This window comes from Elephantulus edwardii, unplaced genomic scaffold (genome assembly GCF_000299155.1).
Source record: "Elephantulus edwardii isolate Elephantulus edwardi_28Jun2011 unplaced genomic scaffold, EleEdw1.0 scaffold00257, whole genome shotgun sequence".
Lineage (NCBI taxonomy): Eukaryota > Metazoa > Chordata > Mammalia > Macroscelidea > Macroscelididae > Elephantulus > Elephantulus edwardii.
Window position 1 is genome coordinate 1,843,304 of NW_006400007.1, and position 14,225 is coordinate 1,857,528.

Below are 14,225 nucleotides of genomic sequence, written 5' to 3' on the forward strand. Positions count from 1 at the left end.
TATATCTGTATTTAATAGCATTCCATTTTATTTGAAAAATATTTTTATATTATGCTTATTTATTATGTATATATAAATCTATCTATCTATATTTATACAATAAATTGTGGTAGGGAATTGACCTGTTTTAGTTATGTCTATGTTATTTGAATGTTTGGCTAAGAAATAATTCCAAAGTTTTTTTAGAATTAAAAGGTGGCAGTTGTTATTGTTGTCTGCTGTCAAGTTGAAACTGACCCATAGCTTACCCTCCAGTGGGTTTTCAGAGGCAGTAAATTGTCTGGGAGGAGATTGCCCATTCTTCTCCTGTGGAGCATCTGGTAGATTCAAACCTCGTACCTTTGGGATTGCAGTGCAGCTTCTTATCAAAGGGCCAATTAAATACAGTATATGATGCAAATTATTACTTAAAAATAGATTTTCAAGTGTTGAGCTTTATTGGATTACTTGAAAAAGAAAGTTCATTTTATTGAGTTACTTTTTTTACATAGATATACTATTTCCAGGTAATATATAATGATGCCTTGGGTCCTAGCATTCTTATATTTAGAAATAATTTAACTGTATCATGAAGAGAAAAAGTGCAGTTGAATGAAAAGGTTGAGTTATGGAAAAGTAACTAACTCTGCTACCTTAAAGTTACTTTAAGTCTTTGGTATGTTAATTAATTAATGCGATAATTTCTAAGGTCAGAAAAAGGATTCAGTCAGAAATATCATGATATAATTTGCATTCCAATTTCTGTGTGACCATAAATTGTTGGATATTGCAACATATGTAACATACACCACATGTCAGCTGTTTCCTGCCTCCCTGTTGACAAGAGCCCCATTCATAACTCTTCTTTTTATCCTTTCAGTGAATAAGTAATTATTCAATATAGAAGGCAGGATATTTGGAACTGGCTATTTAATGTGGCAGCACTCCGTAATGAAATCTGCTGTTACTGGCAACCTGAGAAGGGAATGTAACAATTCCAGCATGGCTGTAACTTTAGCTGCTTTGACTGACTGTTTATTTGGCACATCAGTGAACCTTTTATCCCAGTGAGTGACAGCTCCAGAAGGGTCACATTTACATCCATTCTATCATGTATTGTAATATTTAATGGCGGACAAGGTTGAGTGGGACTGGGAGTAATTTGAACTTGCTTTTTCACTGAGTTGAGGCTAAAAGACAGCTTGATCCCCAGTATTGTGGTGTAACATGTTATGACTTAGCATTTGTTTGTGAAGGCTAATCTTACTGATTACAATTTTTAAAAAACCCTCAAAAAACACCCAAACCTTCAGTCAAATATTTGTTCTCCTAAACTAACACAAATTCTTTGGAACCGCACTATTTAGCATTTTCCCTCTCATCAGTGAAGATTTCTATAAATTTAACTATTCTACAGTATTTGTCCTAAGTGAGCATTCTGTCTCATTTGGTGTAATTGAGGCTGAGAAGAAAAGAATTTTAAGGCTCTAAATGAAGCATTAAGCTTTTTCTTTTAAAAAAAAAATACTTGAGCATTTAAAAATGATAGAGGAAAATCAGGTAAATATTAATAATGTTTTTGATGTGCCTTATGGTGTCTTAAAGAAGATATTTGTATAGCTATTTCAATTACAAATCAGTCAAGTTGTCCTGACTGATAATTTTACTGGTGAGTTTGCATTCTATGATGTCATTGCATTTCAGATATACTTATTCCACACAAGCAAACTTTCATTATTAAATATTAATATTATATATTAATGTTCATACCTTATCTAAAGAGTGATTATTTCTTATATTTTCATGATACTTTAGGTTCAACTTGGTTTGTTTGTCACCTATATTTGAAGTGTTCTTTTTAGCATTGGTAAATTATAGAACATTTGAAAAGGCTATGTTATGAATAAAAATAACACTACCAACTGTAAACTATGTAAATTCAAATGAAACATCACCAAAACTTAAAATTAATTTCTACTTTTCTTGTAATTTTTAATAATTTATGAAAGAGGAGAATGGAAATGCATCTAAAACTGAAAAAGTAGTATGTTAGAAAACAGTGCAAATGTAGAAACATCATTTATAATAGAAAAGAACCAATTTGAAATATTTTCAAGATTTTTTTTTTAGAAAAGGCAAATTTTAGATACTGTAATATCCTGAAATTTGTCTTTGAAAATTGTGATTCTTAGAGGTTTGAGTCCATCAAAGATTTTATAACATTTTTTGTGATAATGCAGACAGTAATTTTTCTTTCATTTATCACAGCCCCCTGGGCACTGTTCTAGGTGCTCTTGTTCTACAAAACAAGGAAATGGTCAAGAGTCTTCAAATGTCACTAAGAAGGATAATGGAAGGAAATTGAAGATACCCAAAATATATTTTGGGACACGCACGCACAAGCAGATTTCTCAGATTACTAGAGAACTCCGGAGGACAGCATACGCAGGGGTCCCAATGACTATTCTTTCCAGCAGGGATCATACTTGTGTCCATCCTGAAGTAGTTGGTAACTTCAACAGAAAAGAGAAATGCATGGAATTCCTGGATGGAAGAAATGTAAGTAAATATGTTTTGGTTTAGAGAAGAATGAATAGACAATACATTCTTTATGCATATATTTTTAGCAATAATTAAAGAACTTCAGAAAGTCAAATTAATTGCTTCTGGTGAAGGTTTATGAAAAAGAATTTTATCAGAAAATATCTTTATTCAAGTTTAAAATGATGGGTTTTGGCTTTAAAGATTGGAAATATTCTTTGAAATTAATTTTTATTGTGGTCAGATGTCTTTTTTATTTTCTTTTTTAAAATCTCTCATAAAAATGGTCAAACATGGATGATGTCATATAGGGTAAAAAGTGTTTAAATAATTCAGCAAAATAATAATTTTTTTTTGTTTTTTTTATTATTTTGTGTGCATGTACCGTCAAATCAGATCTGACTGGTACAGGAGGATATTGTGCCTCCTTCTCCGGCAGAGCGTCTGGTGGATTCGAACCGTGTTCCTCTGGGATTGGGCAAAATAATAATGTTTTGCATATATAAAAAATTTATATGTGTTATTTTAGTAAATGTTGACTTTTTTAATAGACTGAAAAATACAATGATCAGTTTGTATCATCATTTTGATTAATTCCTCTTCTCTTTCAAAAAATTACATTCATTTATTACTTTGAGAATAAATGAATCCAGACCAAGTGGAAAGATGGAAGTCTTTTTTTGTTGTTGTTGTTAAAAACGTAGATGACTTTAAAACGATATTTTGGCAGTTTTATTTTAGAAGTCTATGTATCAGAATGAAAACTACTGTAAAATCTCAAGTCTGGAATTATGCCAGAAATCATCAGGGGATGAAAACTTATAGTATATGAAATGATTAATGATTTTTTAGTTGTTTTGAAAGTTACTGTCTTTTACTATTTTATTAGAGTTGTTAGTGCATAAAAGCATTTAAGTTTTAGTTCATTGATTTATTACCTCCTGACCATATAACATGGTAAATTGTTTCATATTATGGTTTTCTCTTCAGTTTTTAAAATTAGAGTATAACATAGTCAAGTTTATTTGAGAATATTCAAGAGACACTTTAATAAATATTCAAATATTATGGGAACATGAAGTGTAAGTACCAAGAGTTCCAGTGGAAAAACTTGTTCAGAGTAAGAAAGAAAATACATAATTACTGAATCAAAACCATCATTGTAGGTTCCTGATGAGATTTATTTTTTCCCCCCACAAGTTCTTTCTAACTGAAGAATTGAATTTCTTCATTCTGTATATTTGAAAAGTTCTTTTCAAAGTGACATGAAAATACTTAAAAGTAGAAAGGTTAAAAAATAATAGAAACAAATTGTTATGGTAAAACCTTGGAAATTTCAGTCATAAGTAGACATATTCCAAAAGTGTCTACCTGGTCTTAGTTCTTCAGATGCTTGTTGTTTGGCTTGTTTTGTCTGTATACAGTCTGTGCAAGAAGACTTACTGGCGTTGTCATGTGTTTGTATCTTTTGACCTCTTAGGATTGGGAAAATTATGTAATTATGTATTTGTTATCTGATAAAACCAGTTATGAAATTTGAGATTGTGTACCCAGAGCGACTTGTCTTATTTTATGTAGTCTTCTAGGATCCTGTAGAGTTGGTTGTTTTTTTGTTGATTTTTATTTTCAAGCTTGAGTCATTTAGGAATAAAAAGCAATTTTATAGAATGAAAAGTTTGGAATTTTTTTTAGATTTGCTTTAAAGTAATCAAGGGTTTAATTTTCAGTATTAGTAATATGAATAACTGAGGATAGATATCTCCTTGTAGTTGTTTGCTGCCACCTAATTGCTACCTCCAAATGCTTACTCATGGGCATGCATGAGCATTCCTTTTCTTATTCCCAAGCTTTTAGGGTAATTTGGTATTGTAATGAGGGCCAATTACAAAGTCACCATAGGTGTCTGTGTTTACTATGGCCGAATTACCAAAGTGGAATGATAAATAGATAGCTGACAGTTTGAGTGAAAAGAGTTTAAAGTGTGATAAAGCTTCAATTGGCAGACTCCCCTCAGGGTTGTGTTACACTACTAAAATGGATGAGTTTTTCTGGTTTTGCTATCAGCCTGCACTGGGGTGTCATTCTAAGTGCCCTTAAAGTGTAAACTTTCTGATTTTTTGGCTTGATCTAAAGGCACATGTGTTTTTGTTCACTGTTTCCTTTACTTAAATGCCTGTATACTGGAAAAGTAATGCACTTCTCTAATTTTTATTTCTATTAAAAAATATATAACTAGAACCCAAAATTCATATTTGAATAAATAACAGTCATATGAGTCATAATTCAAAAGGTACAAAGTTGTCTATAGAGAAAATTTCTCTCACTGCTCTCCTCAAGTCACTTTAGATCTCTTCTTTGAAAACAACTAGTGATACCATTATACTTGTGGATTTTTTTCAGAGATCTTGTATACCTAATATCCCTTTAATCAGACTAGAGCCATAATCAAACATGTTGGGAAAGTATTTTTCTCAAAGCACTGCTGACCTAGAGTTCTGAGTCAACTGTGACAGTTTCTTTAACATTGTGATTGAACATCTAACATTTTTGCTTGTGGCTTTACTGATGTTCCTAACAATACGAAATAAGCTTGTTCTATTACTTTTATTCTATTAACTAATTTACAATTAAGTTGTAAATTTTTGTCTTTTAGGGAAAATCTTGCTATTTTTACCATGGTGTTCATAAAATTAGTCATCAGCACACACTGCAGGCTCTCCAAGGGATGCATGAAGCCTGGGATATAGAAGAACTTGTCAGCCTGGGGAAGAAATTAAAGGCATGTCCATATTATACAGCACGAGAACTAATGGAAGATTCTGACATAGTGTTTTGTCCCTACAACTATCTTTTGGATTCACAAATAAGGGAAAGTGTAAGTATACATGTAAAATTTAGATAACCTTCTCCTACTAATTGAGATATAAGTGATGAATGTAAAAGCTTTAAGATGTTTTTATGTATTTTAATTTATTCTTGCTTTATGTTTAATTTTGGTAAATGTGTAGTTAGATTGAATAACTGATAATATATTTAAGGTCCAAAACTAGATTCTTATGGTGGATTATCTTGTGTACTGTAGACTGTTTAGCAACATCCCTGCCTCTATACACACTACTAACTAGTTATTGTTGAGGACCATTGAGTCGGAATCGTAGCTAACCCTCCAGGAGGTTTTCAGGAAGTCACATGGGAGGGGATTGCCCATATTTCTTCTGCAAAGCAGCTGGTAGATTCAAACTTTATCTTTGGGACTGCAATAAAGCATCTTACCTCTAGGCTACCAGAGCTCTTTGCTAGTTGTGTTGTTGTGTACCGTCAAATTGGAACTGACCCATAGCAGGCCCTCCAGCAGGTTTTCAGAGACAGCAAATCTCATGGGGGGAGATTGCCCATCCTTCTTCCACAGAGCAGCTGGTGGATTCAAACCCCTTGCATTTGGGATTGGAGTGCAGTTTCTTAATACTAGGCCACCAAGTACGAGTATACCCTTATAATTGTGACTTAAAAAAAAATTTCCAGACATTGCCAGATGTCCCCAGGCAGGTTAGGCAAAAGTCATCCCAGTTGAGACACTATAGACTACAGCTATTTGTGGTAAGGGTTGCACTGCCAACCCAGGGCAGGCAATTCAAAACCATCAGCTACTCCATGGAAGAGGGACAGGGGCAGTCTTCTCCCATATGATTTACAGCCTCTGAAAACCCACTCTAGGGTCAGCTGTGAGTTAGTTCTCACTTGACAGCATTTAACAATAACAATATTTATGAATAGTAAGTAGAACTGTTATCAGAAGATACTATGTGTTGAAGAACTTGTACTGGGAGGATATGCAATCATATGTGAATTATGCTCTGTGGGCTTAGTAGAATTTTTACATAACATTTGTTTGTCTGGTTTATCTTGTTGTTGTTATTAAGTGTTGTAGAATCAAGTACAACTGATAGTGACCCCATTAACACCGAATCAAAACTATGCCCCATCTGGCACCAGCCTCACGTTCTCAGGAATATTCAAGCCCATTTTTGGTTAGATGCCACGAAGTAGGTGGCAATGCCTTAACCGTATGCGTGTTGTAAAGGCCCAAGGGCCTCTTCCATCCTTGTCAAGGGGAGTGCTAACCTTCTCTCCTTTCATACAACACGAAAATATGGAACGCTTCACGAATTTGCGTGTCATCCTTGTGCAGGGGCCATGCTAATCTTCTCTGTATCGTTCCAATTTTAGTATATGTGCTGCCGAAGCGAGCACTCAAGCCCATTTTTGTAGTCACTGTGTTAATCCATCTAGTTGAAGATCTTCCTTTCTTCCATTGAAAGAGCATTATGCCCTTTTCCAAAGTTTATTTTAAAGTTATGTATTCGTTACAGTGTAAGACAAAAAGTGAGAAACTTGGTATATTCAATTGTTAATCCTATTTTTACTGACTCCACAACTTTCATTAGCTTTGTGATTTTTTTTTTAAGGTCAAGATGAATAGAAATTATGTTTATTACTTTAAAGCATTGGCGATTCATTGGTAGACTTTTTACAGGTTTACAAACGGGAGATCTGGGTTTAATTCTCCACTAATGTGCCTCAGCAGAGCCACCACTCATGTGCCATTGGAGGTTTCCCTCCATTGGAGGTTGCACTGATACCAAACAGGCTTCAGAGATACTTCCAGGCTGATATATTAAGAAAGGCCTGGTGTCTGTTTCTGTGGAGAAACGTGTGTGTTGTGTATGGGATTGCCATGAGTTAAGGACCAACTTCATGGTATTTAACAATGAGAGCAACACGATTTATTAGTTTACCATCCTGCCTTATATTGGTTGCCTCTTTACTAGGTTTACCCCCTCTGACTTTTTGTACAAAGCAATGCAGGAATAGTCTTCCTAATACAACTTTTATTGTACCTTTATTCTGCTTAACGTTTCCAATTACTCACTTTGCTCATAAAGTACATGTCTTAAGTTTACCTACATTCAAAGGGTATATAATAGATTGATCTTTATCTGCCTTTTAGACCTTCTCTGCTACCAACTTAATTTAAACCCTTCAAAAATTCCTCTGTAATCTTTTGAAGATTGTTCAGTGGCATTACTTGGGTTTTTATCAGGAGGTGCTGTAGCTCACCACCTCCCTACCACCTCCTCATCCACCGCTACCCTCTGCTCCCGTGGGTGGAGGAACTTGGCCCCACCTCAGCCTCTTAGAGTCCAACCCCACTCCTTCCCGGCCCTGCCCCTTTGGCTCTCTGTGGCTCCTCTCCTCTCCCATTGGCTAAGGTGGGTGCATGAGTTCTTGCACTGGATGATGGGATGAGGGTGTGTGTGACAGTGTTAATAATGAGCATGAGGTGATGGCTGACACCAGCTCTGGTGATCCCACTGCTTCGGAGGCCCCTACCTGCAGGGCTGACCTGATTTCTACCAGCGCCATGAATGCTGAGGCTGTTTTGGTGTCACCTTTCCTTGATTATCACGGGGAGGAGGGTACATTCCACACCCCCATAATGTTGCCACGGTGTTTTTGACCTGCCTTGCCCTCTCTTTGTATATCCATATTCTACTTATCTTTTAAACTGTACTATATTTTCTATTTTTCCATGGTTCTTTTTAGTCATCTTCAACCCTCTGTATAGAACTGTTTCTTCAAAGTAATTAATTCGCATTTGCTCTGTGACATATCCTTGTCATATTAGTCCAGGTTCCATCAATTCCAAGTGAAAAAAGCTCCACTTAAAAAGAATTTAAGAAAAGACACTTGACTCTACCTTCTTTGTGATGGTTTTGTTCTTAGGCAAGCTCTTTCTCTGTGAGGATAAAGATAACCTTGGAATTACTTTTATTCTCATAGTTAGCTAACCTGGAGAAAAGAACATGATCTTATATTCTTGTTGTTAGTTGCCATTGAGATGATTTCAACTCAAAGTGACCCACGACATTACTCTGATTGCCTTAGCTTGGGCAATTTCCTAAACTGGTCCCTGCAGAAAGATGAACTACTTTATTTAACTACATTTAGGTTATACATCTACTTCTCATGTGAGAGTAGTGATGTCCCTTAATTAGCTAACAGCCCTAACTACATTTAAATGGGACTTGGAAACAAACAATTCTTGAAAAGAAGTGAAAGGGCAGACTGAAATGAAACGGATATACTTCATCATGTTAGTATTTTGAGAGTCATTTGAATCTTGAGCTTGTAATTTTAGTTGTAAAGGTTTTATATTATGTTTTAAAAATCATGTGAGAGATTTTGTTGTAGTGTGGTTTTATGCCTCTGTGTAATGTTTGGTCACTACAGATGGTTCATGTACACAGTTTCTAACTGAAAGTTTTGAAGGTTGAGTCTATCAAGGGACTTCTTGAAGAAACACCTGGTGAATTACTTCCTAAAAATCAGCCATTGAAAACTCTCTGAAGCACAGTTATATACTATTATTACATATGGAGTTGCTGTAAGTCAGTTTCAACTTGAGTGCAATTGAGCAATTATTTAGCCAGTGGTCCCTCAATCCAGGCTCACTTAACATAGTTTTTGGTTTGCAAAATATTTTGAGAATTAAAAATGGGGAATGCTAATGTTGAATGGACAGTAATTGGTTGACGTTAGTGCCTCAGAAGATTTATTTAAGATCTAAAATCAGTCAGTTGTTGAGTGACACATTACTGACTTATAAGTAAATTTTAAAATGAAATATCTTTTCTGCTGCTGCTTATAAATTAGGTAGTCCTCTTGACTGAATGTTCTACAGAAAAATTATTTTATTTTACAGATGGACATCAATCTGAAAGACCAGGTTGTCATTTTAGATGAAGCTCATAATATTGAGGACTGTGCTCGGGAGTCAGCAAGTTACAGTGTAACAGAAGTTCAACTTTGGTTTGCTCGAGATGAGCTAGACATTATGGTAAATAATAATATAAGGAAGAAAGATCATGATCCCCTCCGAGCTGTGTGTTACAGTCTCATTAAGTAAGAACATTTGTCTGTTAGTATCATTTGTGCTGCCTTTGCATTAAAAATATGTTTTATTACTTAAGAATATTTTTAGTTGATAAATGTTGATTAACGAGGCTACTGGGGGAATAAGTTGTTTCTTGAAAGTTTAACTTAAAAAGGTCTAATCCAACTTTTATTCATAAAAATAAAATGAATTTAATTAACTCCTAATTGATAATTGTGACCCTTAGTTCTAAATTAATAGCTCCATAAGACATGTTTACAAAGTAGTGTGGTTTTGCTTAACTTATTTTAGAAGTCTAGATTATTGCTTTGTTCTTCAGTTGTGTAATATTCTGACTGGTGAATTTTATTTTAATCAAGATTTCAATAACATGAAATAATGAATTTAATGCTAAGTTTATTAAAAGTTAAATAATTTCCATTTTTTAGACATTAGGTTGTGGATCTAGATACTCTATCTTAGGAAAAGATCTCCCACACCCAATTTACCACAGCATTTATATATATTTGTATATATATGTTCTATATGTTTAAAAAAAATAGAAGAAAAAAAAATTTGAATGTTGGATAATCACATGGTTTGAACATAAACTATACATACTAATGCAATAAAAATCTTCCTATCCATTTCCATCTCTTAAGCTCCTGTCCCTATAAACAAATACATAATGTAGTGCATATTAATGTATGTATTGTATATGTATACATATTTTATATATGTGTATGTATATATATCTTTCTCCCCTTCTTTGTTTATCCAAATGATGACATACTATATATATTTTCTTCTTGTCTCATACTTTTCAACACTGAAAAAATATATCTTGGCGATCTTTCCATTTCAAGTCCTGGAATATTTTAACAGTCTGAAAAGAAAACTAAAAATAATTGTTTAGAATTTCACTGTGTGTGTATATAATATGCTTAGCTAGCTTCTATTTAATATATATTAAGATTATTTTCAATATTTTTGACTCTATTACTGTGGGAATAATTTTGAGCATGCACCATTTCATATATAACCATGTACATCTATAGAAAAGTTCCTAGAACTGGAATTGTTGAGATGAGGCAGAATGCATTTCTAATTTTAAGAGATACTGCTAAAATTTACACCACAATAGGTGAGGACTGATTTATACTCTTACAAATAATGTACGAGAGGTGTTGTTTGTTTGGTTTTTTTTCTTACTCGTGTGCTAGGGGAAAAGTGGTATCCCAGTATAGTGTTGAGTTCTTTTAATATGAGTGAAATAAAGAGCCGTTTAGATTTACTTCTCTGTCAATTTGTGGCGTGTCTGCCTTCTTTTGTATTTTGTTGTTTTGGATCTTTTTGAATTTGATTTTAGAAACTCATATTCCAGCAAAATTAACCCTTTGCTTGTATTAAGAATTTCAAATACTTTCCTCTTCATTTTCCCATCTAGTGTGTGTCTATGATTTTTGGCCAAAAGTTGTCTATAATTGCTAGATCTGTTTCTCACTTTACATTCTTCCTCTTTCTCCTAGTAATGCTATCATTTGTGTGATTCTTTCTTGTCATGGCCACCAGTTGTAAAGTGAGCAAGGAGAACATGGGAAGTCAGAGTCCAGCCTCTGTTAACTCCACAAAGGGGAACTGTTTTCATTAACAACATTCAGTAGAACCAATCGCTTGGTCACACATGGTCCCCTAGGTTGCTATACTGGGTCTGAAATTCATTGCAAATGACCACACAGACTTGAGAGAATCTCTTTTTACTCATAGTTGTGGGGTTTGTTAGGGAAATAGATTGCAGGGGGAAGGCTAAATATATCACAGAGTCAAAGCACAAGTTCAGTAACAGCAGTCCCAAACCAGTTTAACAAGCAAGACACAATGCCTCTGTTCAGATAGTTGCTCAGTCAACAGCAAGATATAGACCCTCAGTTAATCCAGGCAGCTTCTCAGCCAATAGCAAGATATTTCTGGTGAAGTAATCTCTTGCACTGGCTCCATCTAGCTCTTTCAGACTATACTTCACCAGTTTATCCCAGTTGAGTTAGATCTCTTTCTTATGTTGGCCTCATAGCTGTTGATGATGTTGAAGACACTGATGAACAACCACATCTCTGCAGTTTAGGTATCTGGAGACCACACCTCTTGGGGTGTGGGGGTGGTGGTGGTGGTGGTAAAGCAATGGATAGAAAAGCCATCCTCAGAAAGTCCTGATACCACACAAGTGAGCTATAGATGGTCAGATCCAAAGCTTCCCCCCACCCCTTCCCAGAGGTAATATTTTCTCATTTTATTTGAGTAAAAGTTTACAAATCATATTGCATTTTCATCGCATCAGATACTTTGTTTTAGAACATTACAATTAATGAGTTACAATCTCATCAAAACCCTTTCCCTTCACCCAACTTGAATATTGCTTTTTCCTCCAGTTCTCCCTTCCTAATTCCTGTTAACCCTCCCAAGATTGATTTAAGGTAAACCTTTCCTTAACTTTTTATATTAGTGGACTCATACCATAATTGGCCTATTGTAAGTGGTTTATATCACTTAGCATAGTTTATTCCTCAAAGCTTATTTTTTATGTGCCTTCCCCATTTGGCATCTCAGAATTGTTAATTCTTAGCAGTGTAATCTCCTTGAAAATTATTTTTGCCTGGACTGCCAGAGCATCTTTAGATTTTCTTCTTCTTTTATAGACTGCTCTTTCTCAGTTTCCTTTGATAATTTTTCATTTCTGTTTGTTTTCTGTATGTTGGAATGTGGTAAAGCTTGGTTTGGTATCTCTTTTTTTTCTAGTTCTGTGCTTTCCCTAAATTGCGTATAACTGTTTCACAGTCTAATCCAAAATTTTTTGTTAGGTGCCATCAAGCCAACTACAACTCAAAGAGACTCTGAACAACAGGTCAAACCCTTACCGAATCCTGTGCATCCTCCCAATTTCTGCTATGCTCAAGCCATTTTTATACTTTATCTCTCTTATGTCCTTGAGAATCTTCCTCTCTTTTACTGACCTACTTTTACAAGCATAATGCCTTTTCCCCCGAAAAAATTGACAACTCCTGAAATATTCCCAGAGTCTGAGACATTTTCACCAACTTTCCCTCTAAGGAGCATCTTGGCTGTACTTCCTCCAAGACAAATTTGTTTTTTCTCTTTTGCAGCCTGTAGTATATTCAATACCCTTCATCAGTATCATAATTTAAAGGCATCATTTATTTGGTCTTCCTTAAATCGTTGTCCAACTTTCACACACAACTGAAAATACCATGACTTGGGTCAGACATCCCTTGGGTCTGTAAATTAACATCCTTGCTATTTAGAACTTTAAAGAGGTCTGTGACAAACGATTTTCCCCAGTGCAACATGTCTTTTGATTTCTTGACTGCTGCTACTGTGGATGGTGAAACTGACGACTTTAATCGATCCTTTCTCCTTGTATCATAATGTTGTTTATTGGTCCAGTGGTGAGGATTTTTGTTTTCTTGATGTTGAGATATAAAACAGATTGAAGGCTATCGTGTGATTTTTCTTCATTAAGTGCTTCAGATCTTCACTTTGGGTAAACGAGGTTATGTCATCTGCATAGTGTAGGTTGTTAATGCAGGTCCTTCCAACCCTAATGCCACATTCTTCTTTGTACAGTCCAGCTTCTTGATTCAGTGTACAGATTGAATAGGTTTGCAGAAAGGATATAAGTATGATGCACAGCTTTCCTGATTTTAATGTATATAGTATCTCCTTGTTCTGTTCTAATGACTGCTTCTTGGTCTGTACCAAGTGTTTAAAATCCTCCTCACTTTCACTTTCAGCAAGCAAGGTTGTGTGATCTGTTTAACACAGGAGTCTCCCTCTGTCTCTACATATGTGTTTGGAAGTTCCCTTTCCTCACAATGTTGTTGTTAGGTGCCATTGAGTCAAGTACGACCCATAACGACCCTATGAATAGATCTGAACCCTGTCCTATCCTATGCCATCCTCATACTTACTGACACACTAGCGCCCATTGCAGCAGTCACTGTGTCAGTATACCTGGTTGAGAATCTTCCTCTCCTTTGCCAACCTTCTACCTTTCCCAGCATCATGTCCTTCTCCAAGGAATAACATAGCCCCTCCTAGCAATATGCCTGAAGTATGTGAGACAAAGCTTTATCATCTTTGCCTCTAAAGAACACTCTGGCTGTATTTTCTCTAAGACTTTTGTTTGATTAAGTCAGTTGTGGGCTGTTTGGTCTTTTTTATTTAATTAACAATTAGTTGTTGGCTATTTGGTCTTTTTTATTTAGTTAACAGTCAGCTGAGGTCTGGGAGCCTCTTTTTTTAAACGAATTAGGACCCAGTGAGTGGGCCTTTGTGATTAAAAGTTGATTGGCCAGAGAGTGTGAAGACTAATTTTCTATTAGAGGTACAAACTAAATTGCCAGTTTGTTGTATTTGGAATTGGTACAGCACTTGTCTGTCGGTTTGCTCTACTGAGATAACTTGTGGGTTGCTGTGATACTGAAAGCTATGCCACTAGTGTGTCAAATGCTACAAAGGTTACCCATGGTGGACAGCTTTTAGTAGAGCTCCCAGATTAAGATAGACTAGGAAGCAAGATTGGCCATCCACTTCTAGAATAACAGGCCTCTGAAAACCCTATGAACAGTAGAGGAACATAGATAGTTACAGTTTAATGTTGTTGTTGTTGTTGTTATGTGCTGTCGAGTCACCTGCGACTCATAGCGACCCTATGTACAACAGCCCTAAACTCCGCTCTGTCCTGTGCCAATCGCAC

At 35.3% G+C, this 14,225-nt stretch overlaps 1 protein-coding gene across 1 annotated transcript in view; it reads left to right on the forward strand.

The window, feature by feature from the left end:
* Positions 1 to 14,225, forward strand: part of BRIP1 (BRCA1 interacting protein C-terminal helicase 1) — a 140,371-nt gene that overhangs the window by 45,752 nt on the left and 80,394 nt on the right. The window contains 3 exon segments of the mRNA XM_006899468.1: positions 2,248 to 2,538; positions 5,174 to 5,395; positions 9,284 to 9,483. Coding sequence (XP_006899530.1) covers positions 2,248 to 2,538; positions 5,174 to 5,395; positions 9,284 to 9,483 — 713 coding nt within the window.